Source organism: Procambarus clarkii, chromosome 19, assembly GCF_040958095.1.
Source record: "Procambarus clarkii isolate CNS0578487 chromosome 19, FALCON_Pclarkii_2.0, whole genome shotgun sequence".
Lineage (NCBI taxonomy): Eukaryota > Metazoa > Arthropoda > Malacostraca > Decapoda > Cambaridae > Procambarus > Procambarus clarkii.
This window is the reverse complement of record NC_091168.1, coordinates 46,021,098-46,048,362: the sequence shown is the minus strand read 5'-3', so window position 1 is coordinate 46,048,362 and position 27,265 is coordinate 46,021,098. Positions and strand designations below refer to the sequence as shown.

At 48.4% G+C, this 27,265-nt stretch overlaps 1 protein-coding gene across 1 annotated transcript in view; it reads right to left on the bottom strand.

Annotated features, from left to right (window-relative positions):
* The window catches only part of LOC138366476 (serine/threonine-protein phosphatase 6 regulatory ankyrin repeat subunit A-like), a 208,575-nt gene that overhangs the window by 50,375 nt on the left and 130,935 nt on the right, over nucleotides 1–27,265 (bottom strand). Inside the window, exon 8 of the mRNA XM_069327532.1 lies at nucleotides 18,143–18,446. Coding sequence (XP_069183633.1) covers nucleotides 18,143–18,446 — 304 coding nt within the window. The remainder of the gene's footprint in view (nucleotides 1–18,142; nucleotides 18,447–27,265) is intronic.

The following is a 27,265-nucleotide window of genomic DNA, read 5'->3' as shown; positions in this document are numbered from 1 at the left end:
TGCCTGGTCTGGCAGCCACGACCAGACCTTCATGTGCCTGGTCTGGCAGCCACGACCAGACCTTCATGTGCCTGGTCTTGTAGCCACGACCAGACCTTCATGTGCCTGGTCTTGCAGCCACGACCAGACCTTCATGTGCCTGGTCTTGCAGCCACGACCAGACCTTCATGTGCCTGGTTTGGCAGCCACGACCAGACATTCATGTGCCTGGTCTTGTAGCCACGACCAGACCTTTATTTGCCTGGTCTGGCAGCCACGACCAGACCTTCATGTGACTGGTCTGGCAGCCACGACCAGACCTTCATGTGCCTGGTCTGGCAGCCACGACCAGACCTTCATGTGCCTGGTCTGGCAGCCACGACCAGACCTTCATGTGCCTGGTCTGGCAGCCACGACAAGACCTTCATGTGCCTGGTCTTGCAGCCACGACCAGACCTTCATGTGCCTGGTTTGGCAGCCGCGACCAGACCTTTATGTGCCTGGTCTTGTAGCCACGACCAGACCTTTTTTTGCCTGGTCTGGCAGCCACGACCAGACCTTCCTGTGCCTGGTCTTGCAGCCACGACCAGACCTTCATGTGCCTGGTCTGGAAGCCACGACCAGACCTTCATGTGCCTGGTCTGGCAGCCACGACCAGACCTTCATGTGCCTGGTCTTGTAGCCACGACCAGACCTTCATGTGCCTGGTCTTGCAGCCACGACCAGACCTTCGTGTGCCTGGTCTTGCAGCCACGACCAGACCTTCGTGTGCCTGGTTTGGCAGCTACGACCAGACCTTCATGTGCCTGGTCTTGTAGCCACGAACAGACCTTTATTTGCCTGGTCTGGCAGCCACGACCAGACCTTCCTGTGCCTGGTCTTGCAACCACGACCAGACCTTCATGTGCCTGGTCTGGCAGCCACGACCAGACCTTCATGTGCCTGGTCTGGTAGCCACGACAGGACCTTCATGTGCCTGGTCTTGCAGCCACGACCAGACTTTCATGTGCTATTTCTTGCAGCCACGACCAGACCTTCATGTGCCTGGTCGTGCAGCCACGACCAGACCTTCATGTGCCTGGTCTTGTAGCCACGACCAGACGTTTACTTGCTTGGTCTGGCAGCCACGACCAGACCTTCCTGTGCCTGGTCTTGCAGCCACGACCAGACTTTCATGTGCCTGGTCTTGCAGCCACGACCAGACCTTTATGTGCCTGGTCTGGCAGCCACGACCAGACCTTCGTGTGCCTGGTCTTGCAGCCACGACCAGACCTTCATGTGCCTGGTCTTGCAGCCACGACCAGACCTTCATGTGCCTGGTTTGGCAGCCACGACCAGACCTTCATGTGCCTGGTCTTGTAGCCACGACCAGACCTTTATTTGCCTGGTCTGGCAGCCACGAACAGACCTTCCTGTGCCTGGTCTTGCAGCCACGACCAGACCTTCATGTGCCTGGTCTTGCAGCCACGACCAGACCTTCATGTGCCTGGTCTGGCAGCCACGACCAGACCTTCATGTGCCTGGTCTTGTAGCCACGACCAGACCTTCATGTGCCTGGTCTTGCAGCCACGACCAGACCTTCGTGTGCCTGGTCTTGCAGCCACGACCAGACCTTCATATGCCTGGTTTGGCAGCCACGTCCAGACCTTCATGTGCCTGGTCTTCTAGCCACGAACAGACCTTTATTTGCCTGGTCTGGCAGCCACGACCAGACCTTCCTGTGCCTGGTCTTGCAGCCACGACCAGACCTTCATGTGCCTGGTCTGGCAGCCACGACCAGACCTTCATGTGCCTGGTCTGGCAGCCACGACCGGACCTTCATGTGCCTGGTCTTGCAGCCACGACCAGACCTTCATGTGCCTGGTCTTGCAGCCACGACCAGACCTTCATGTGCCTGGTCGTGCAGCCACGACCAGACCTTCATGTGCCTGGTCTTGTAGCCACGACCAGACCTATACTTGCTTGGTCTGGCAGCCACAACCAGACCTTCCTGTGCCTGGTCTTGCAGCCACGACCAGACCTTCATGTGCCTGGTCGTGCAGCCACGACCAGACCTTCATGTGCCTGGTCTTGTAGCCACGACCAGACCTTTACTTGCTTGGTCTGGCAGCCACGACCAGACCTTCCTGTGCCTGGTCTTGCAGCCACGACCAGACCTTCATGTGCCTGGTCTGGCAGCCACGACCAGACCTTCATGTGCCTGGTCTGGCAGCCACGACCAGACCTTCATGTGCCTGGTCTGGCAGCCACGACCAGACCTTCATGTGCCTGGTCTGGCAGCCACGACCAGACCTTCATGTGCCTGGTCTGGCAGCCACGACCAGACCTTCATGTGCCTGGTCTTGTAGCCACGACCAGACCTTCATGTGCCTGGTCTTGCAGCCACGACCAGACCTTCATGTGCCTGGTTTGGCAGCCACGACAAGACCTTCATGTGCCTGGTCTTGTAGCCACGACCGGACCTTCATGTGCCTGGTCTTCCAGCCACGACCAGACCTTCATGTGCCTGGTCTGGCAGCCACGACCGGACCTTCATGTGCCTGGTCTTGCAGCCACGACCAGACCTTCATGTGCCTGGTCTTGCAGCCACGACCAGACCTTCATGTGCCTGGTCGTGCAGCCACGACCAGACCTTCATGTGCCTGGTCTTGTAGCCACGACCAGACCTATACTTGCTTGGTCTGGCAGCCACAACCAGACCTTCCTGTGCCTGGTCTTGCAGCCACGACCAGACCTTCATGTGCCTGGTCGTGCAGCCACGACCAGACCTTCATGTGCCTGGTCTTGTAGCTACGACCAGACCTTCATGTGCCTGGTCTTGCAGCCACGACCAGACCTTCATGTGCCTGGTCTTGCAGCCACGACCAGACCTTCATGTGCCTGGTCTTGCAGCCACGACCAGACCTTCATGTGCCTGGTCGTGCAGCCACGACCAGACCTTCATGTGCCTGGTCTTGTAGCCACGACCAGACCTTTACTTGCTTGGTCTGGCAGCCACGACCAGACCTTCCTGTGCCTGGTCTTGCAGCCACGACCAGACCTTCATGTGCCTGGTCTGGCAGCCACGACCAGACCTTCATGTGCCTGGTCTGGCAGCCACGACCAGACCTTCATGTGCCTGGTCTGGCAGCCACGACCAGACCTTCATGTGCCTGGTCTGGCAGCCACGACCAGACCTTCATGTGCCTGGTCTTGTAGCCACGACCAGACCTTCATGTGCCTGGTCTTGCAGCCACGACCAGACCTTCATGTGCCTGGTTTGGCAGCCACGACCAGACATTCATGTGCCTGGTCTTGTAGCCACGACCAGACCTTTATTTGCCTGGTCTGGCAGCCACGACCAGACCTTCCTGTGCCTGGTCTTGCAGCCACGACCAGACCTTCATGTGCCTGGTCTGGAAGCCACGACCAGACCTTCATGTGCCTGGTCTGGCAGCCACGACCAGACCTTCATGTGCCTGGTCTTGTAGCCACGACCAGACCTTCATGTGCCTGGTCTTGCAGCCACGACCAGACCTTCGTGTGGCTGGTCTTGCAGCCACGACCAGACCTTCATGTGCCTGGTTTGGCAGCCACGACCAGACCTTCATGTGCCTGGTCTTGTAGCCACAAACAGACCTTTATTTGCCTGGTCTGGCAGCCACGACCAGACCTTCCTGTGCCTGGTCTGGCAGCCACGACCAGACCTTCATGTGCCTGGTCTGGCAGCCACGACCAGACCTTCATGTGCCTGGTCTGGCAGCCACGACCAGACCTTCATGTGCCTGGTCTGGCAGCCACGACCAGACCTTCATGTGCCTGGTCTTGCAGCCACGACCAGACCTTCATGTGCCTGGTCTTGCAGCCACGACCAGACCTTCATGTGCCTGGTCTTGCAGCCACGACCAGACCTTCATGTGCCTGGTTTGGCAGCCACGACCAGACCTTTATGTGCCTGGTCTTGTAGCCACGACCAGACCTTTTTTTGCCTGGTCTGGCAGCCACGACCAGACCTTCCTGTGCCTGGTCTTGCAGCCACGACCAGACCTTCATGTGTCTGGTCTGGAAGCCACGACCAGACCTTCATGTGCCTGGTCTGGCAGCCACGACCAGACCTTCATGTGCCTGGTCTTGTAGCCACGACCAGACCTTCATGTGCCTGGTCTTGCAGCCACGACCAGACCTTCGTGTGCCTGGTCTTGCAGCCACGACCAGACCTTCATGTGCCTGGTTTGGCAGCCACGACCAGACCTTCATGTGCCTGGTCTTGTAGCCACGAACAGACCTTTATTTGCCTGGTCTGGCAGCCACGACCAGACCTTCCTGTGCCTGGTCTTGCAGCCACGACCAGACCTTCATGTGCCTGGTCTGGCAGCCACGACCAGACCTTCATGTGCCTGGTCTGGCAGCCACGACCGGACCTTCATGTGCCTGGTCTTGCAGCCACGACCAGACCTTCATGTGCCTTTTCTTGCAGCCACGACCAGACCTTCATGTGCCTGGTCGTGCAGCCACGACCAGACCTTCATGTGCCTGGTCTTGTAGCCACGACCAGACGTTTACTTGCTTGGTCTGCCAGCCACGACCAGACCTTCCTGTGCCTGGTCTTGCAGCCACGACCAGACCTTCATGTGCCTGGTCTTGTAGCCACGACCAGACCTTCATGTGCCTGGTCTGGCAGCCACGACCAGACCTTCATGTGCCTGGTCTTGCAGCCACGACCAGGCCTTCATGTGCCTGGTCTTGCAGCCACGACCAGACCTTCATGTGCCTGGTTTGGCAGCCACGACCAGACCTTCATGTGCCTGGTCTTGTAGCCACGACCAGACCTTTATTTGCCTGGTCTGGCAGCCACGACCAGACCTTCCTGTGCCTGGTCTTGCAGCCACGACCAGACCTTCATGTGCCTGGTCTTGCAGCCACGACCAGACCTTCATGTGCCTGGTCTGGCAGCCACGACCAGACCTTCATGTGCCTGGTCTTGTAGCCACGACCAGACCTTCATGTGCCTGGTCTGGCAGCCACGACCATACCTTCATGTGCCTGGTCTTGTAGCTACGACCAGACCTTCATGTGCCTGGTCTTGCAGCCACGACCAGACCTTCATGTGCCTGGTCTTGCAGCCACGACCAGACCTTCATGTGCCTGGTCTTGTAGCTACGACCAGACCTTCATGTGCCTGATCTTGCAGCCACGACCAGACCTTCATGTGCCTGGTCTTGCAGCCAAAACCAGACCTTCATGTGCCTGGTCATGCAGCCAAAACCAGACCTTCATGTGCCTGGTCTGGCAGCCACGACCAGACCTTCATGTGCCTGGTCTGGCAGCCACGACCATACCTTCATGTGCCTGGTCTTGTAGCTACGACCAGACCTTCATGTGCCTGGTCTTGCAGCCACGACCAGACCTTCATGTGCCTGGTCTTGCAGCCACGACCAGACCTTCATGTGCCTGGTCTTGCAGCCACGACCAGACCTTCATGTGCCTGGTCGTGCAGCCACGACCAGACCTTCATGTGCCTGGTCTTGTAGCCACGACCAGACCTTTACTTGCTTGGTCTGGCAGCCACGACCAGACCTTCCTGTGCCTGGTCTTGCAGCCACGACCAGACCTTCATGTGCCTGGTCTGGCAGCCACGACCAGACCTTCATGTGCCTGGGCTGGCAGCCACGACCAGACCTTCATGTGCCTGGTCTGGCAGCCACGACCAGACCTTCATGTGCCTGGTCTGGCAGCCACGACCAGACCTTCATGTGCCTGGTCTTGTAGCCACGACCAGACCTTCATGTGCCTGGTCTTGCAGCCACGACCAGACCTTCATGTGCCTGGTCTTGCAGCCACGACCAGACCTTCATGTGCCTGGTTTGGCAGCCACGACCAGACCTTCATGTGCCTGGTCATGTAGCCACGACCAGACCTTTATTTGCCTGGTCTGGCAGCCACGACCAGACCTTCCTGTGCCTGGTCTTGCAGCCACGACCAGACCTTCATGTGCCTGGTCTGGAAGCCACGACCAGACCTTCATGTGCCTGGTCTGGCAGCCACGACCAGACCTTCATGTGCCTGGTCTTGTAGCCACGACCAGACCTTCATGTGCCTGGTCTTGCAGCCACGACCAGACCTTCGTGTGCCTGGTCTTGCAGCCACGACCAGACCTTCATGTGCCTGGTTTGGCAGCCACGACCAGACCTTCATGTGCCTGGTCTTGTAGCCACAAACAGACCTTTATTTGCCTGGTCTGGCAGCCACGACCAGAGCTTCCTGTGCCTGGTCTGGCAGCCACGACCAGACCTTCATGTGCCTGGTCTGGCAGCCACGACCAGACCTTCATGTGCCTGGTCTGGCAGCCACGACCAGACCTTCATGTGCCTGGTCTGGCAGCCACGACCAGACCTTCATGTGCCTGGTCTTGCAGCCACGACCAGACCTTCATGTGCCTGGTCTTGCAGCCACGACCAGACCTTCATGTGCCTGGTCTTGCAGCCACGACCAGACCTTCATGTGCCTGGTTTGGCAGCCGCGACCAGACCTTTATGTGCCTGGTCTTGTAGCCACGACCAGACCTTTTTTTGCCTGGTCTGGCAGCCACGACCAGACCTTCCTGTGCCTGGTCTTGCAGCCACGACCAGACCTTCATGTGCCTGGTCTGGAAGCCACGACCAGACCTTCATGTGCCTGGTCTGGCAGCCACGACCAGACCTTCATGTGCCTGGTCTTGTAGCCACGACCAGACCTTCATGTGCCTGGTCTTGCAGCCACGACCAGACCTTCGTGTGCCTGGTCTTGCAGCCACGACCAGACCTTCATGTGCCTGGTTTGGCAGCCACGACCAGACCTTCATGTGCCTGGTCTTGTAGCCACGAACAGACCTTTATTTGCCTGGTCTGGCAGCCACGACCAGACCTTCCTGTGCCTGGTCTTGCAACCACGACCAGACCTTCATGTGCCTGGTCTGGCAGCCACGACCAGACCTTCATGTGCCTGGTCTGGCAGCCACGACCGGACCTTCATGTGCCTGGTCTTGCAGCCACGACCAGACTTTCATGTGCCTTTTCTTGCAGCCACGACCAGACCTTCATGTGCCTGGTCGTGCAGCCACGACCAGACCTTCATGTGCCTGGTCTTGTAGCCACGACCAGACGTTTACTTGCTTGGTCTGGCAGCCACGACCAGACCTTCCTGTGCCTGGTCTTGCAGCCACGACCAGACTTTCATGTGCCTGGTCTTGCAGCCACGACCAGACCTTTATGTGCCTGGTCTGGCAGCCACGACCAGACCTTCGTGTGCCTGGTCTTGCAGCCACGACCAGACCTTCATGTGCCTGGTCTTGCAGCCACGACCAGACCTTCATGTGCCTGGTTTGGCAGCCACGACCAGACCTTCATGTGCCTGGTCTTGTAGCCACGACCAGACCTTTATTTGCCTGGTCTGGCAGCCACGACCAGACCTTCCTGTGCCTGGTCTTGCAGCCACGACCAGACCTTCATGTGCCTGGTCTGGAAGCCACGACCAGACCTTCATGTGCCTGGTCTGGCAGCCACGACCAGACCTTCATGTGCCTGGTCTTGTAGCCACGACCAGACCTTCATGTGCCTGGTCTTGCAGCCACGACCAGACCTTCGTGTGCCTGGTCTTGCAGCCACGACCAGACCTTCATGTGCCTGGTTTGGCAGCCACGACCAGACCTTCATGTGCCTGGTCTTCTAGCCACGAAGAGACCTTTATTTGCCTGGTCTGGCAGCCACGACCAGACCTTCCTGTGCCTGGTCTTGCAGCCACGACCAGACCTTCATGTGCCTGGTCTGGCAGCCACGACCAGACCTTCATGTGCCTGGTCTGGCAGCCACGACCGGACCTTCATGTGCCTGGTCTTGCAGCCACGACCAGACCTTTATGTGCCTGGTCTTGCAGCCACGACCAGACCTTCATGTGCCTGGTCGTGCAGCCACGACCAGACCTTCATGTGCCTGGTCTTGTAGCCACGACCAGACCTTTACTTGCTTGGTCTGGCAGCCACAACCAGACCTTCCTGTGCCTGGTCTTGCAGCCACGACCAGACCTTCATGTGCCTGGTCTGGCAGCCACGACCAGACCTTCATGTGCCTGGTCTGGCAGAAACGACCAGACCTTCATGTGCCTTGTCTGGCAGCCACGACCAGACCTTCATGTGCCTGGTCTGGCAGCCACGACCAGACCTTCATGTGCCTGGTCTTGTAGCCACGACCAGACCTTCATGTGCCTGGTTTTGCAGCTACGACCAGACCTTCATGTGCCTGGTCTTGCAGCCACGACCAGACCTTCATGTGCCTGGTTTGGCAGCCACGACAAGACCTTCATGTGCCTGGTCTTGTAGCCACGACCAGACCTTTATTTGCCTGGTCTGGCAGCCACGACCAGACCTTCCTGTGCCTGGTCTGGAAGCCACGACCAGACCTTCATGTGCCTGGTCTGGAAGCCACGACCAGACCTTCATGTGCCTGGTCTGGCAGCCACGACCAGACCTTCATGTGCCTGGTCTTGTAGCCACGACCAGACCTTCATGTGCCTGGTCTTGCAGCCACGACCAGACCTTCGTGTGCCTGGTCTTGCAGCCACGACCAGACCTTCATGTGCCTGGTTAGGCAGCCACGACCAGACCTTCCTGTGCCTGGTCTTGCAGCCACGACCAGACCTTCATGTGCCTGTTCTGGCAGCCACGACCAGACCTTCATGTGCCTGGTCTGGCAGCCACGACCGGACCTTCATGTGCCTGGTCTTGCAGCCACGACCAGACCTTCATGTGCCTGGTCTTGCAGCCACGACCAGACCTTCATGTGCCTGGTCTTGCAGCCACGACCAGACCTTCATGTGCCTGGTCTTGTAGCCACGACCAGACCTTTATTTGCCTGGTCTGGCATCCACGACCAGACCTTCCTGTGCCTGGTCTTGCAGCCACGACCAGACCTTCATGTGCCTGGTCTGGCAGCCACGACCAGACCTTCATGTGCCTGGTCTGGCAGCCACGACCAGACCTTCATGTGCCTGGTCTGGCAGCCACGACCAGACCTTCGTGTGCCTGGTCTGGCAGCCACGACCAGACCTTCATGTGCCTGGTCTTGTAGCCACGACCAGACCTTCATGTGCCTGGTCTTGTAGCCACGACCAGACCTTCATGTGCTTGGTCTTGCAGCCACGACCAGACCTTCATGTGCCTGGTCTTGCAGCCACGACCAGACCTTCATGTGCCTGGTCTTGCAGCCACGACCAGACCACACCTTCGGCCTGCTGCTCAGCACACCTGCGGCCCACTGCCCAGCACACCTGCGGCCTGCTGCCCAGCCGACCTGCGGCCCACTACCCAGCACACCTGCGGCCTGCTGGCCAGCACACCTGCGGCCTACTGCTTAGCACACCTGCGGCTCGCTGCCCAGCACACCTGCGGCCTGCTGCCCAGCCGACCTGCGGCCCACTACCCAGCACACCTGCTGCCCACTGCCCAGCACACCTGCGGACCAGCACACCTGCGGCCCACTGCCCAGCACACCTACGGCCGCTGCCCAGCACACCTGTGGCCTGCTGCCCAGCATACCTGCGGCCTCAGCCCAGCACACTTGTGGCCCGCTACCCAGCACACCTGCGGCCTGCTGGCCAGCACACCTGCGGCCTACTGCTTAGCACACCTGCGGCTCGCTGCCCAGCACACCTGCGGCCTGCTGCCCAGCCGACCTGCGGCCCACTACCCAGCACACCTGCGGCCTACTGCTTAGCACACCTGCGGCCCACTACCCAGCACACCTGCGGCCTGCTGCCCAGCCGACCTGCGGCCCACTACCCAGCACACCTGCGGCCTGCTGGCCAGCACACCTGCGGCCCACTGCCCAGCACACCTGCGGCTCGCTGCCCAGCACACCAGCGGTCCACTGCCCAGCACACCTGCGGCCCACTACCCAGCACACCTGCGGCCTGCTGCCAAGCACACCTGCGGCCTGCTACCCAGCACAACGGCGGCCGACTGCCCAGCACACCTGCGGCCCACTGCCTAGCACACCTGAGGCCTGCTGCCAAGCACACCTGCGGCCTGCTACTCAGCACAACGGCGGCCCACTGCCCAGCACACCTGCGGCCCAACACACCTGCGGCACACTGCTCAGCACACCTGCTGCCCACTGCCCAGCATACCTGCAGCCCGCTGGCCAGCACACCTGTGGCCCATTGCCCAGCACACCTGCGGTTCGCTGCCCAGCACACCTGCGGTCCACTGCCCTGCACACCTGCTGCCTGCTGCCCAGCACACCTGCTGCCTGCTGCCCAGCACACCTGCTGCCTGCTGCCCAGCACACCTGCGGCCCACTGCCCAACACACCTGCGGCCTGCTGCCCAGCAAATTTGCAGCCCACTGCCCAACACACCTTCGGCCTGCTGCCCAGCACACCTGCGGCCCACTGCCCAGCACACCTGCGGCCCACTGCCCAGCACACCTGCTGCCTGCTGCCCCGCACACCTGCGGCCCACTGCCCAACACACCTTCGGCCTGTTGCCTAGCACACCTGCGGCCCACTGCCCAGCACGCCTGCGGCCCACTGCCCAGCACACCTGCGGCCTGCTGTCCAGCACACCTGTTGCCTGCTACCCAGCACATCTGCGACCCACTTCCCAGCACCCCTGCGGCCTCTGCCTAGCAAACCTGCGGCCCACTGGCCAGCACACCTGCGGCCCACTTCCCAGCACACCTGAGCCCGTTGCCAAACACACTGGCGGCCCGCTGCCCAGCACACCTGCAGCCCATTCCTCAGCACACCTGCAGCACACTGCCCAGTACACCTGCGGCCCACTGCCCAGCACACCTGCGGCCCACTGCCCAGCACACCTGCAGCCTACTGCCCAGCACACCCGCAGCCCACTGCCCAACACACCTGCAGACCAGCACATCTGCAGCCCCATGCCCAGCACACCTGCGGCCCAGTGCCCAGCACACCTGCGCACCAGCACACCTGCGGCATAATGCCCAGCACACCTGCGGCCTGCTTCCCAGCACACCTGCGGCCCACTACTCAGCACATCTGCGACCCACTGCCCAGCATACCTGCGGCCTTTGCCCAGCACACCTGCAGACCAGCACACCTGCGGCCACAGCCCAGCACACCTGCGGCCTGCTGCCCAGCACAACGGCGGCCCACTGCCCAGCACACCTGCGGCCCAGCACACCTGCGGCCCAACACACCTGCGGCACACTGCTCAGCACACCTGCGGCCCACTGCCCAGCATACCTGCAGCCCGCTGGCCAGCACACCTGTAGCCCATTGCCCAGCACACCTGCGGCTCGCTGCCCAGCACACCTGCGGTCCACTGCCCAGCACATCTGCTGCCTGCTGCCCAGCACACCTGCGGTCTGCTGCCCAGCACACCTGCGGCCCACTGCCCAACATACCTGCGGCCTGCTGCCCAGCACACCTGCGGTCTGCTGCCCAGCACACCTGCGGTCTGCTGCCCAGCACACCTGCGGCCCACTGCCCAACACACCTGCGGCCTGCTGCCCAGCAAATTTGCAGCCCACAGCCCAGCACACCTGCGGCCCACTGCCCAGCACACCTGCGGCCCACTGCTCAGCACACCTGCGGCCTACTGCCCAGCACACCCGCAGCCCACTGCCCAGCACACCTGCGGACCAGCACATCTGCAGCCCAATGCCCAGCACACCTGCGGCCCAGTGCCCAGCACACCTGCGCACCAGCACACCTGCGGCCCAATGCCCAGCACACCTGCGGCCTGCTGCCCAGCACACCTGCGGCCCACTACCCAGCACATCTGCGACCCACTGCCCAGCATACCTGCGGCCTTTGCCCAGCACACCTGCAGACCAGCACACCTGCGGCCTCTGCACAGCACACCTGCGGCGCACTACCTAGCACACCTGCGGCCCAATGCCAATCACGCCTGCGGCCCGCTGCCTACCACACCTGCGGTCTGCTGCTCAGCACACCTGCGGCCCACTGCCCAGCACACCTGCGGCCCACTACCCAGCACACCTGCTGTCCACTGCCCACCACACCTGCTGCTCAGCACACCTGCGGCCCACTGCCCAGCACACCTGCGGTCTTCTGCCCAGCACACCTGCGGTCCACTGCCCAGCACACCTGCGGCCCGCTGCCCTGCACACCTGTGGTCTGCTGCCCAGCACACCTGTGGTCTGCTGCCCAGCACACCTGCGGCCCACTGCCCAACACACCTGCGGCCCGCTGCCCAGCACACCTGTGGTCTGCTGCCCAGCACACCTGTGGTCTGCTGCCCAGCACACCTGCGGCCCGCTGCCCAGCACACCTGCGGCCTGCTGCCTAGCACACCTGCGGCTCACAGCCCAGCACACCTGCGGCCAACTGCCCAGCACACCTGCGGCCTCTGCCCAGCACACCTGCGGCCTCTGCCCAGCACACCTGCGGCCCATTCCCCAGTACACCTGCAGCACACTGCCCAGCACACCTGCGGCCCACTGCCCAGCACACCTGCGGCCCACTGCCCAGCACACCTGCGGCCTACTGCCCAGCACACGCGCAGCCCACTGCCCAGCACATCTGCGGACCAGCACACCTGCGGACCAGCACACCTGCGGCCCACTTCTGAGCACACCTGCGGCCCCTACCCAGCACACCTGTGGCCAACTGCCCAGCACACCTGCGGCCCAGTGCCCAGCACACTTGTGGCCCGCTGCCAAGCACATTGGCGGCCCGCTGCCTAGCACACCTGCTGCCCATTCCCCTGTACACTTGCAGCCCACTGCCCAGCACACCTGCGGCCAACTGCCCAGCACACCTGTGGCCCACTGCCCAGCACATCTGCGGATCTACTGCCCAGCACACTCGCAGCCCACTGTCCAGCACACCTGCGGACCAGCACACCTGCGGCCCAATGCCCAGCACACCTGCGGCCCACTGCCCAGCACACCTGCTGACCAGCACACCTGCGGCCTCTGCCCAACACACCTGCGGCCTGCTGCCCAGCACACCTGCGGGCCACTGCCCAGCACACCTGCGGACCAGCACCACTGCGGCCCAATGCCCAGCACACCTGCGGCGTACTGCCCAGCACACCTGTGGACAAGCACACCTGCGGCTCAATGCCCAGCACACCTGCGGCCCGCTGCACAGCACACCTGCGGCCCACTGCCCAGCACACCTGCGGCCCATTGCTCACCATAACCTGCAGCCTTTGCCCAGCACACCTGCGGCCAATGACCAGCACACCTGCGGCCCACTGCCCAGCACACCTGTGGCCCACTGCCCAGCACACCTGCGGTTTCTGCCCAGCATACCTGCGGGCCACTGCCCAGCACACCTGCGGACCAGCACCACTGCGGCCCAATGCCCAGCACACCTGCGGCGTACTGCCCAGCACACCTGTGGACAAGCACACCTGCGGCTCAATGCCCAGCACACCTGCGGCCCGCTGCCCAGCACACCTGCGGCCCACTGCCTAGCATACCTGCGGCCCATTGCTCAGCATACCTGCGACCTTTGCCCAGCACACCTGCAGACCAGCACACCTGCGGCCCACTGCCCAGCACACCTGCTGCCCGCTGGCCAGCACACCTGCTGCCCGCTGGCCAGCACACCTTCGGTCTGCTGCTCAGCATACCTGCGGCCTCTGCCCAGCACTCCTGCGGCCTGCGGCCCAGCACACCTGCGGCCCGCTGCCCAGCACACCTGCGGCCCGCTTCCCAGCACACCTGTGGCCTGCTGCCCAGCACACCTGCAGCCCGCACAAAGGATACCGAAATTTGGTAATTTAACGGCCAAAATTGCATTTTGTATAATTTAAACTCTCACCCACAAATGCAGCTGTGAGGCAAGCCGGTTTAGACAAATAGACACGACGTGTACAGCTAAACTGGCCTATATTTCGTTTGAGTTTTTTAATCGGTGAGTTTATATATAATTGATTTTTTTTTTCAGATTCCACATCACCTTTAAAATGGCTAGTGATCCTCCAACTAAGAAAAAAACGAAACTGAACGAAGAAGGGCGAGTTTTTTTTAATGTTTTTGCAAAGGGCGAAAGATTAAACAATGCTTAGCTCACAAGTGGCATACTCAAAGCATTTAACAAGAAACACGAATATGAAAAAAAACATAGGATTGGCTTATTTACAAAAAAATAAATTAAGAGATACCTATCAATGCTTACCAATATAATACGAAGAGCCAAAGCTTCCTTTTCTGAGAATATATTTAAAGAAACAAGAGAAAATATGAAAAGTATATGGAAAGCCATCTCTAATATCCTAGGGTCTAAACAACAATCACATAACAAGCATATAAAACTCTCCAAAGTTGGTTATACACTTGCAACAGACAAAAGCAAGTCCTCTACGGTCTCACCGTAGCCCATGCTACTTGGAGAATTTTGTTCCGAGTAGCTGAATCTAAAACAACAACAACAACTGCAACAGACTTAGATATTGCAACGGAATTCAATGGCTTCTTTTTATCAGTTGGTGCTAACCTTGCCAGAAAAATCCCAGAGACCCAGACACATGTTACTACATATCTCACAGGCAGCTACCCTAACTCTCTACTCCTTTTTCCAGTCAGCCCGACTGACATTATATCCATAATTTAATCACTTAATATGATCTACATAGCTCTTAACAAAAATGAGTTCCCAATTGGCCTCTTCGTTGACCTGAGAAAGGTCTTTGATACTGTAAACCATAACTACCTCTTACTTAATCTTCATCATTATGATATCCGAGGCCTTGCTTTGAGCTATATTCGTTCCTATCTCTGTGACGGACACTACTATTTTGCCATCAATAGCATAACCTCCCCGACCACACCCATTCTACCATTGACAGTGGGGGTGCCACAGGGCAGCATCTTGGGACCTCTCCTATTTCTTATATAGATCAATGATTTGCCAAATGTTTCTAACATTCTTAAACCAATACTATTTGCTAACGATACTACCTTCATCTATTTTGACCCCAACACAAACACTCAACAATTTTGTCAACGATGAATTAAAAAAAACACTCACGGATTTCAACCAACTGACTCTCACTTAACATAGAATAGGCCTACTACATTTTATTTGGTAGTAAATCATCAAATCAGATTCATCTTCAGATAGACAATGTTAACATTACCAATATAAATGAGGGAAAGTTCCATGACAATACATAGACAAGAGACTGAACTTCAGCACCCACATACAACACATAAAAAAAAAATCTCAAAAACTGTTGGTATTCTTTCTAAAATCAAATATTATGTTCCCCACTCTGCTCTCCTCTCATTATACTATGCGCTAATATATACGGTATCTGTGTATGTGGTTCAACCACTGAAAATTACCTCAAGCCTATCATCACTTGCCAAAAATCTGCCATTAGAACTATAATAAACTCTGTCTTCAGACAACACACAGCCCCTCTGTTTAAATCCCTTAACATACTAAACATGCACTCACTCTACACATTCTCATGTGATATCTACATGTACAAAACCTTGTTCCTAAATGGTAATCTTGATCTGAAACGTTTCCTTGATAGGTGTAATGGAACCCATGAGCACCACACCAGAAATAAATATCTCTTTGATATCCCCAGAGTTAGACTAAATCTGTGCAAACACTCCATGCAAATAAAAGGGCCCAATCATTCTGAACTCACTTCCTAATGAATTAAAAAATTGGACCAACCCATGCCCTGTTCAAAAGTAAAACCAAAAAGTACCTAATTTTATCCTCATAGTTTTTTACCTTGTGCTTCAAACTCACACTGTATCTTGTACTACCCACTTCTGCAATATTTGTACTTAAGATTAATTAAGTACCTAATCTTTACCAGTCTAATCATCTCTGTCAATTTATATTGTTGATATAAAACCTTGTTACAATGTACCTTTTCATCTTACCTGATATGTTAGATAAAGGACCTGCTCGAGAGGCTATGCGTGTTAATTGCTTTGAAAGAATGATATTAAAAATATCACTCAATGTAATCTCACCAACCCATTGTACCTTCTCGTTAATTAATTAATTAAATAATTAATTTATTTATTAAGAAAATTTATCAGTGTTTCAAGAAAAATGGGAATAACAGTATTTTTGGACAATGGTAAATGGAAAAATACCTTGTTCTATTTGCAACAATAGTACAACTGTTGAGTACTTCGTCAAAAGCCAAAAGCCTTTTGAGCCACGTCAAAAGAGTACAACTTGAAAAGATATTACGAAACGAATCATCGATTTTACGATAAATATGAAGGCCCAATGCGTGTCTAAAGACTGAAGGAACTGAAGGCTAACTCGAGACAATAGCAGACCTGTCTAACGAAAATTGAGAAAGGGAATATCGCTTCCGTTACTGCAAGCTATGAACTCAGCCCAATGATCACCATGATTGGGAAATCATACCGTGAAAAAGATGCCTTATAAACCAATGCCTTGTAGAAACGGCTCAAATTTTGTGTCCAGAGAAAGCACACTTATTCAAAGATATTTCATTAACCAGGAACACTGTTGCTGAACGGATTGAAGAAATGTCAGGGGATAACAACAGTTGAAGGCCGCATCATCAAGATTTGAACATTTTTCTATTGCTATACCGTTGACATCACTGGAATATCACAGCGTGTGGTCTTCATCAGGGCCAGTGACAAAGAATTTAATATTTATGAAGAACTGCTTGAACTGATCCCTGTGCATGGCACTATAACATGCCAGGACATCTTTGAGAAAGGCGAGCAGGTTATGCATGACTATGCTTTGGATTTGAGTAAACTTGCATGCTTATCTACCGACGATGTTGTGAATATGGATGACAGACTTGGTGTTGCTACCAAGTTACGAACAAAAAATAAAACTAGCATCCAGATTCATCATTAGCACATTTTCACTACATTATTCATCAGCAAAATTTGTGTTCAAAGATTTTAAAATTGGATGACGTGATGAGTTTGGTCACAAAGACAGTGAACTATATCAGAGGCCGTGCTCTCATCCACCCCCAATTGATCTCATCCATTCAGAGCTGAAAAAACCCTGCCAATACTGAGTCTATACTTAGCTTTACTAAGTATGACAGTCACCTGGAATTGTTGTCAAAGGAATTTCAGGAAATATTCTGTGATTTCTCATCTTTTGAGCATCACTTTGCATTGTTCTCAGCACCATTCACCTTTGATGTTGCCAAGTCAGAAAAAAGCCTGCAGATTAGAAATGCAGTCGGATTCTACACTCTGAGCAAAGTATCTTAAAGTGGGAATACCTAGTTTCTTTTCATACTTTCCTGAAATATTTAAAAGCTTCAGAGAGTTGTCCACAAGGATAATGATAATGTTCGGTTCTACCTATTTGTGTGAACATTTACTTTCCGTCATGAAATCAGCACAAACTTCTCAAAGAACAAAGCTGACTGATTAACACTTGTTATTTCTGATCAAAGTGAGAATTACACAGACATTTCAGCCAGACATATAAAAAATTGTCATTTAAAAGAGGTGTCAAGCCTCAGGACAAAATATTATAAATGATTGAATAGTCATAAATAAATATTCATTTTGAACTGTTGTCATTTTTGTACAATGTATTTGCTGCAGTTGCATAGAAGTCTATGTTGCCATTTAAAATTGATTTGTTTTCTTTTGTTAAACACTTCATGACTTTGCATTCATGAATGTGACTAGCCGCTAAACCATTTGTATGCACATTGTATGTTTCTAAATTTAAGTTATACAAATATTCTGCGATAATTTTTATTAAATGACTTCGATTAATTGTGGTGTGTGGTCCTCATGACAACACAAATGTGACCCATATGGCCCTCGGGGGACCCTCAGTTTGACATGCCTGGTCTAAACTACCCTCTTCAAGGATGGTGTTTAACTTCCATCCATATATAAAAGTGGTGAGAAGCTTCTCTTACTATGCTGCAAATTAGACACAAGCACTTACCTCATGGTCATTCAATGAAACGGTGCACCTTGATGAAATCCTCGGTAAATCCGATACCTTTGATTTCGCTTACCATATGTTCTTTTATTCTTGTATTGATATTTTGAATTATCTTTAGCACCTTCCGAGTATCCCACGACACTGATGGAGCTGCGTAAGCTTCCCTGCTTGGTGCATTTTTTGGTAATTACTTACTTACCCATAGTAAATATCCTGGCTTAGATATAAAGATATCAAACAATTCTAACAGTCCTCACCGAAATTATCCCTGGCCTCTAGGTTGGCCTTTTCCTTCACCAGCGCTTCCACCACCTGGTGATGGCCATTCTGGGCGGCAAAGATTAGAGGTGTATTATTGGAATTCTTGTTGCCATCCACTGGGAGTCCCGCCTTCACCAAGAGAGGCACCAGGTCAGCATGACCCAGATACGCTGCCCGAGTCAGCAAGCAAGTTTGCTTCCCGTCGGTCTCTCTCCACGTAGAGACGCTTGTATCCGCACCTTGCATAAGGGCAACCCTTACCTGCTCTTTGTCACCATGTTCAACTGCAGTCACCAGGTCCTGTGAAATGGCTGTAGTTAATGTGCTGCGGGAGATGAGATGGAGGGGGAGGCGTGAGGGAAGGAGGGGAAGCGTGAGGGTAGGAGGGGGAGGCGTGAGGGAAGGAGGAGACGCGTGAGGGAAGGAGGGGGGAGGCGTGAGGGAAGGAGGGGGAAGAGATAGAGCACATGAAGGAAGTGTGTCGATCACTTAAGCGGGAGAGCTTCCACGGAACAAAGAAGCCTCTTAAAACAAGGTTACCAATGGAGGTCAAAGTCTGTGTAACGCAGCATCATAGAGCACTATTGATCCATCAATCTTAACCCGTTGACCATTGGAAGCTATTGACAATGAAACCGTCCTTCATACATCAATTCACTCGAATAGCTTGAAACCTGACCCTGGATTACCTTGTATTTATAATGTGTTTAACATCTATAGCAGAAGAACAAGAGTTTACTATTCTATATATAGAATTTATGATGAAATGAATAATCTAAAATTTATTATCATGGAGATAAAGAACCGTATCTGAAAATAAGATGCTAAATATGAATGAATAATAATGTCAGAATTCATCTAAAATAAATATATCAAGCTCCATAAGAAAATATAAAACTGTAGGAGGCTTAACAGTCCAGCAAGCCAACCAATCACCGACTCAGCCTTCGCCACTACCTCTCTTCAATCAATCATCGACCTAGGCTTCGCCACGACAGTTGCCGGTTCATACTTCTGAACATATCTATGCGTGGGCATCCCTTGCCAATAATATTGCTGGCTCTAACTACAGGGAATTCGTGAGAATTCTTAACGTACTCTTCACAGCAAACGGACTGCAACCCTTTACTGTACCAGAGGAAGTCTTCACCAACTCTACTCCAGGTAATTCAATATCACCTAACTATGACACTGTGAACGCAACGGCACTTGCAGATCTCCTGACCTCGGTTACCACAGCTGTCCACAACCATCGGGCCACCAGTACCTCTCTCCACTGTCACTCCATTGTCTGAGAACGCATCTTCAGCTTCAACTGAATCAATTGCTTCATCTGAGGAGGATTCTGAGGAGGCTTCTGCAACTCTCTACAAACCAGACGACGCTCTCCCCACACCAGATGACTCTTCTTCTGTACCAGTAGCCACTCTGGAGTCTGCATCTTTTCCTGGAGAGGCTACAACTTTCTCAGCTCCAGACGACGATCCTGACAGACCTTGGGTACGCCGCTTCATACACAACCGCATCGATGCTTCCCCTGAGGAGAAACGTGCCAACACTCTGTCCTGGAACCAGGAGCATAAGGAAGATCTAAAGGAGGGCAAGAAGTGGTACCTTGCTGCGGCCAAAATCCGTTACCTTGCCGACATGACCCCTAATACACCCTGACCTGATTGAACCCGCATTCTTTGTTAAGTATCCAAAAATCTCTACCTGGAGGCAGCAGACAATGGATGCACTCAAGAAAACTGAGCCGTCGCCTCAACAGAGCCACCCCACATCTATTCAACCTACACGAAACACCACCTCAGCTACGGATTTGTCAGATGAAGATGTCTCAGTTGGAACACCATCCCCTCCTCCCCAGGACAATGAAGAAGAAGTAATAATATTAAGAACGAAACAACGAAGAAGACTAAAGAACGAAGACCAAAGAAGAAGAATGATGAACTAAGAATAAAGAAAAACTAGCATAACCCACCCACTACTGATTACTTTCAACTACTATCAACTGCCAGCCGCTTGCGAGCCTTGTCCTGAGTCAGAGAGCATCCTAGGAATTCCACCCTACCACCAACCCACAGCGTCAGCTGCAATTCATACCCAAGGTGGTTGGGCCACCGATCTCTCTTCTCCCCTCTTCGACTTCTTTCCAGTTCCTAGCTCAAGATTTCTGCATCCTCGCCCCTGTCTTCCATCCCCTGCTTATCTGCTCTAGGGTCCTTGGAAAGTGGAAAGGCTTATCAATGAGATTATGGGCTCACAATAGCCTGTGCTACACGCAAGTTTTACTCCGGAGTAGCTGAATCTAAAACAACAGAACAACTGTAGGAGGTTTGCCAGTCAACGTGAGTGAGTTCCATGACTTTGGCTTTTAAATTTATTTGTGTTAATTTTCCACAATCTACAAATATCTTTATTCATCTCTTTCCCTCCTCATTCTGTGTCCCTCTGTTCTGTTTTTTCTGGTTCCTTCCATCCCATCCATTCTGGCCGAGCCACTTTGACTGGACGGTAGAGTTCAATTCAACACAGTTCAATTCCAACACAATGTCACACAAAATATCTCAATAAAAAAATAAAATAAATCAAAATATACGAAAATAAAATTTATAATGCAATCGGAAACATTGAAATGGAATTCATGACACATTTAGTATAGCGTGTATGTTGCAATTATGTGCAACAGATGGAGCTGTTTTTCAAAAACGCATGTTTTTATCTGTCAGAGGGGTGGCATCTATATAATAGGTATATAAAAGAACGCACCTATTCGAATGCAACGTTGTGTCAAAATTTCAAAGTAATCGGTGAAAAACTTTCGGAGATTACAGCGTGTGTTGCTCTTACGTCCAACAGATGGCGCTTTTTTTTTGTTTAAAAAGCATGATTTTTCCTGTCACAGGTGAGGCATGTATATAGTAGATAAATAAAAAGACGCGCCTATTCGAATGCAACGTTGTGTCAAAATTTGAAAGCAATCGGTAGAGAGGTTTCGAAGATTTCCCTCACATGAAAAACACAGCTTTTCATAGGAAGCATGTTTTTTTTTACCGTCACAGACGTGACATCTATATAGTATGTATATAAAAACCTGCTCGGATGCGAATGGAACATTGTGTGAAAATTTCAAAGCAATCAGTAAAGAACTTTAGGAGATTAGCGTTTTTGAACAAACGAACATTCCGATTTATATATATATATATATATATATATATATATATATATATATATATATATATATATATATATATATATATATATATATATATATATATATATATATATGTCGTACCTAGTAGCCAGAACGCACTTCTCAGCCTACTATGCAAGGCCCAATTTGCCTAATAAGCCAAGTTTTCATGAATTAATTGTTTTTCGACTACCTAACCTACCTAACCTAACCTAACCTAACTTTTTCGGCTACCTAACCTAACCTAACCTATAAAGATAGGTTAGGTTAGGTTAGGTAGGGTTGGTTAGGTTCTGTCATATATCTACGTTAATTTTAACTCCAATAAAAAAAAATTGACTTCATACATAATGAAATGGGTAGCTTTATCATTTCATAAGAAAAAAATTAGAGAAAATATATTAATTCAGGAAAACTTGGCTTATTAGGCAAATTGGGCCTTGCATAGTAGGCCGAGAAGTGCGTTCTGGCTACTAGGTACGACATATATATATATATATATATATATATATATATATATATATATATATATAAAACTCGTGTTAGTGCATATATATATATATATATATATATATATATATATATATATATATATATATATATATATATATATATATGTCGTACCTAATAGCCAGAACGCACTTCTCAGCCTACTACTATATATATATATATATATATAAATATAAATATATATATATATATATATATATATATATATATATATATATATATATATATATATATATATATAAATATATAAATATATAAATATATAAATATATAAATATATAAATATATATATATATATATATATATATATATATATATATATATATATATATATATATATGTATATATATATGTTGTACCTAACAGCCAGAACGTCGTACTCGGCCTGCTATGCAAGGCCCGATTTGCCTAATAAGCCAAGTTTTCCTGAATTAATATATTTTCTCTAATTTTTTCCTTATGAAATGATAAAGCTACCCATTTCATTATGTATGAGGTCAATTTTTTTTATTGGAGTTAAAATTAACGTAGATATATGACCGAACCTAACCATCCCTACCTAACCTAACCTAACCTATCTTTATAGGTTAGGTTAGGTTAGGTAGCCGAAAAAGTTAGGTTAGGTTAGGTTAGGTTAGGTAGGTTAGGTAGTCGAAAAACAATTAATTCATGAAAACTTGGATTATTAGGCAAATAATATTTGATATTATTTGCCGATTTGCCTAATAAGCCAAGTTTTCATGAATTAATATATTTTCTCTAATTTTTTCTTATGAAATCATAAAGCTACCCATTTCATTATGTATGAGGTCAATTTTTTTATTGGAGTTAAAATTAACGTAGATATATGACCGAACCTAACCAATCCTACCTAACCTAACCTAACCTATCTCTATAGGTTAGGTTCGGTTAGGTAGCCGAAAAAGTTAGGTTAGGTTAGGTTAGGTAGGTTAGGTAGTCGAAAAACAATTAATTCATGAAAACTTGGATTATTAGGCAAATTGGGCCTTGCATAGTAGGCTGAGAAGTGCGTTCTGGCTACTAGGTACGACATATATATATATATATATATATATATATATATATATGTCGTACCTAGTAGCCAGAACGCACTTCTCAGCCTACTATGCAAGGCCCGATTTGCCTAATAAGCCAAGTTTTCATGAATTAATTGTTTTTCGACTACCTAACCTACCTAACCTAACCTAACCTAACTTTTTCGGCTACCTAACCAAACCTAACCTATAAAGATAGGTTAGGTTAGGTTAGGAAGGGTTGGTTAGGTTCGGTCATATATCTACGTTAATTTTAACTCCAATAAAAAAAAATTGACCTCATACATAATGAAATGGGTAGCTTTATCATTTCATAAGAAAAAAGTTAGAAAAAATATATTAATTCAGGAAAACTTGGCTTATTAGGCAAATCGGGCCTTGCATAGTAGGGCAAAAAGTGAGTTCTGGCTACTAGGTACGACATATATATATATATATATATATATATATATATATATATATATATATATATATATATATATATATATATATATATATATGTCGTACCTAGTAGCCAGAACTCACTTCTCAGCCTACTATGCATGGCCCGTTTTGCCTAATAAGCCAAGTTTTCATGAATTAATGTTTTTTCGTCTACTTAACCTACCTAACCTAACCTAACCTAACTTTTTTTGGCTACCTAACCTAACCTTACCTATAAAGATAGGTTAGGTTAGGTTAGGTAGGGTTGGTTAGGTTCGGTCATATATCTACGTTAATTTTAACTCCAATAAAAAAAAATTGACCTCATACATAGTGAAAAGGGCAGCTTTATCATTTCATAAGAAAAAAATCATAGAAAATATATTAATTCAGGAAAACTTGGCTTATTAGGCAAATCGGGCCTTGAATAGTAGGCTGAGAAGTGAGTTCTGGCTACTAGGTACGACATATATATATATATATATATATATATATATATATATATATGTCGTACCTAGTAGCCAGAACGCACTTCTCAGCCTAATATGCAAGGCACGATTTGCATAATAAGCCAAGTTTTCATGAATTAATGTTTTTTCGTCTACCTAACCTACCTAACCTAACCTAACCTAACTTTTTCGGCTACCTAACCGAACCTAACCTATAGAGATAGGTTAGGTTAGGTTAGGTAGGGTTGGTTAGGTTCGGTCATATATCTACGTTAATTTTAACTCCAATAAAAGAAAATTGACCTCATACATCATGAAATGGGTAGCTTTATCATTTCATAAGAAAAAAATTAGAGAAATTATATTAATTCAGGAAAACTTGGCTTATTAGGCAAATCGGGCCTTGCATAGTAGGCTGAGAAGTGCATTCTGGCTACTAGGTACGACGTATATATTTATATATATATATATATATATATATATATATATATATATATATATATATATATATAAAACTCCTGTTAGTGCATATATATTTATATATATATATATATATATATATATATATATATATGTCGTACCTATATATATATAGGTGCGACACCTATATATATATAGGTATATATATATATATATATATATATATATATATATATATATATATATATATATATATATATATATATATATATATATATATATATATATATATATATATGTCGTACCTAGTAGCCAGAACGCACTTCTCAGCCTACTATGCAAGGCCCGATTTGCCTAATAAGCCAAGTTTTCATGAATTAATTGTTTTTCGACTACCTAACCTACCTAACCTAACCTAACCTAACTTTTTCGGCTACCTAACCAAACCTAACCTATAAAGATAGGTTAGGTTAGGTTAGGTGGGGTTGGTTAGGTTCGGTCATATATCTACGTTAATTTTAACTCCAATAAAAAAATGTTGACCTCATACATAATGAAATGGGTAGCTTTATCATTTCATAAGAAAAAAAATAGAAAAAATATATTAATTCAGGAAAACTTGGCTTATTAGGCAAATCGGGCCTTGCATAGTAGGCCAAAAAGTGAGTTCTGGCTACTAGGTACGACATATATATATATATATATATATATATATATATATATATGTCGTACCTAGTAGCCAGAACTCACTTCTCAGCCTACTATGCAAGGCCCGATTTGCCTAATAAGCCAAGTTTTCATGAATTAATTGTTTTTCGGCTACCGAACCTACCTAACCTAACCTAACCTAACTTTTTCGGCTACATAACCCAACCTAACTTATAGAGATAGGTTAGGTTAGGTTAGGTAGGGTTGGTTAGGTTCGGTCATATATCTACGTTAATTTTAACTCCAATGAAAAAAAATTGAACTCATACATAATGAAATGGGTAGCTTTATCATTTCATAAGAAAAAATTTAGAGAAAATATATTAATTCAGGAAAACTTGGCTTATTAGGCAAATCGGGCCATGCATAATAGGCTGAGAAGTGAGTTCTGGCTACTAGGTACGACATATATATATATATATATATATATATATATATATATATGTATATGTCGTACCTAATAGCCAGAACGCACTTCTCAGCCTACTATTCAAGGCCCGATTTGCCTAATAAGCCATGTTTTCATGAATTAATGTTTTTTCGTCTACCTAACCTACCTAACCTAACCTAACCTAGCTTTTTTTGGCTACCTAACCTAACCTTACCTATAAATATAGGTTAGGTTAGGTTAGGTAGGGTTGGTTAGGTTCGGTCATATATCTACGTTAATTTTAACTCCAATAAAATAAAATTGACCTCATACATAGAGAAAAGGGTTGCTTTATCATTTCATAAGAAAAAAATTATAGTAAATATATTAATTCAGGAAAACTTGGCTTACTAGGCAAATCGGGCCTTGAATAGTAGGCTGAGAAGTGAGTTCTGGCTACTAGGTACGACATATATATATATATATATATATATATATATATATATATATATATATATATATATATATATATATATATATATATATAAATATATATGTGTATATATATATATATATATATATATATATATATATATATATATAAATATATATGTATATATATATATATATATATATATATATATATATATATATATATATATATATATAAATATATATATATATATATATATATATATATATATATATATATATATATATATATATATATATATATATATATATATGTCGTACATAATAGCCAGAACGCACTTGTCAGCCTATTATGCAAGGCCCGATTTGCCTAATAAGCCAAGTTTTCATGAATTAATTGTTTTTCGACTACCTAACCTACCTAACCTAACCTAACCTAACTTTTTCGGCTACCTAACCTAACCTAACCTATAAAGATAGGTTAGGTTAGGTTAGGTAGGGTTGGATAGGTTCGGTCATATATCTACTTTAATTATAACTCTAATAAGAAAAAATTGACCTCATACATAAGGAAATGGGTAGCTTTATCATTTCATAAGAAAAAAATTAGAGAAAGTATATTAATGCAGGAAAACTTGGCTTATTAGGCAAATCGGGCCTTGCAAAGTAGGCCGAGAAGTGCCTTCTGGCTACTAGGTATGACATATATATATATATATATATATATATATATATATATATATATATATATATATATATATATATATATATATATATATATATATATATATATATATAAAACTCGTGTTAGTGCATATATATATATATATATATATATATATATATATATATATATATATATATATATATATATATATATATATATATATATATATATATATATATATATAAAACTCGTGTTAGTGCATATATATATATATATTATTAAATATGACCGAAAAAGTAAGATTAATAATTCTAACACGAATCTTCTCAATCTTTCGTACATTTCTTTTCACTGTTGGAGGTAAATCAAAAATCAATTCTCCAAAATTCATTTTTATTTCTAGTCTGACGCGACACGAGCGCGTTTCGTAAAACTTATTACATTTTCAAAGACTTTAGTTCACAAATGCACAACTGAATAGAACTTACGCATCTCCGATTTTATATCTACATTTGAGTGAGGTGGAAGGGGTGATGTGGCATTAACACAAGACAGAACAAGATGTGGCATTAATAGGGTATTAATTTCATCAACACAAGACAGAACAAGGGTATTAATAGGGTATTAATTTCATCAACACAAGACAGAACACGAAACAATGGATATTGAATAGAAGTGTTTGTAGAAAGCCTATTGGTCCATATTTCTTGATGCTTCTATATTGGAGCGGAGTCTTGAGGTGGGTAGAATATAGTTGTGCAATAATTGGCTGTTGATTGCTGGTGTTGACTTCTTGATGTGTAGTGCCTCGCAAACGTCAAGCCGCCTGCTATCGCTGTATCTATCGATGATTTCTGTGTTGTTTACTAGGATTTCTCTGGCGATGGTTTGG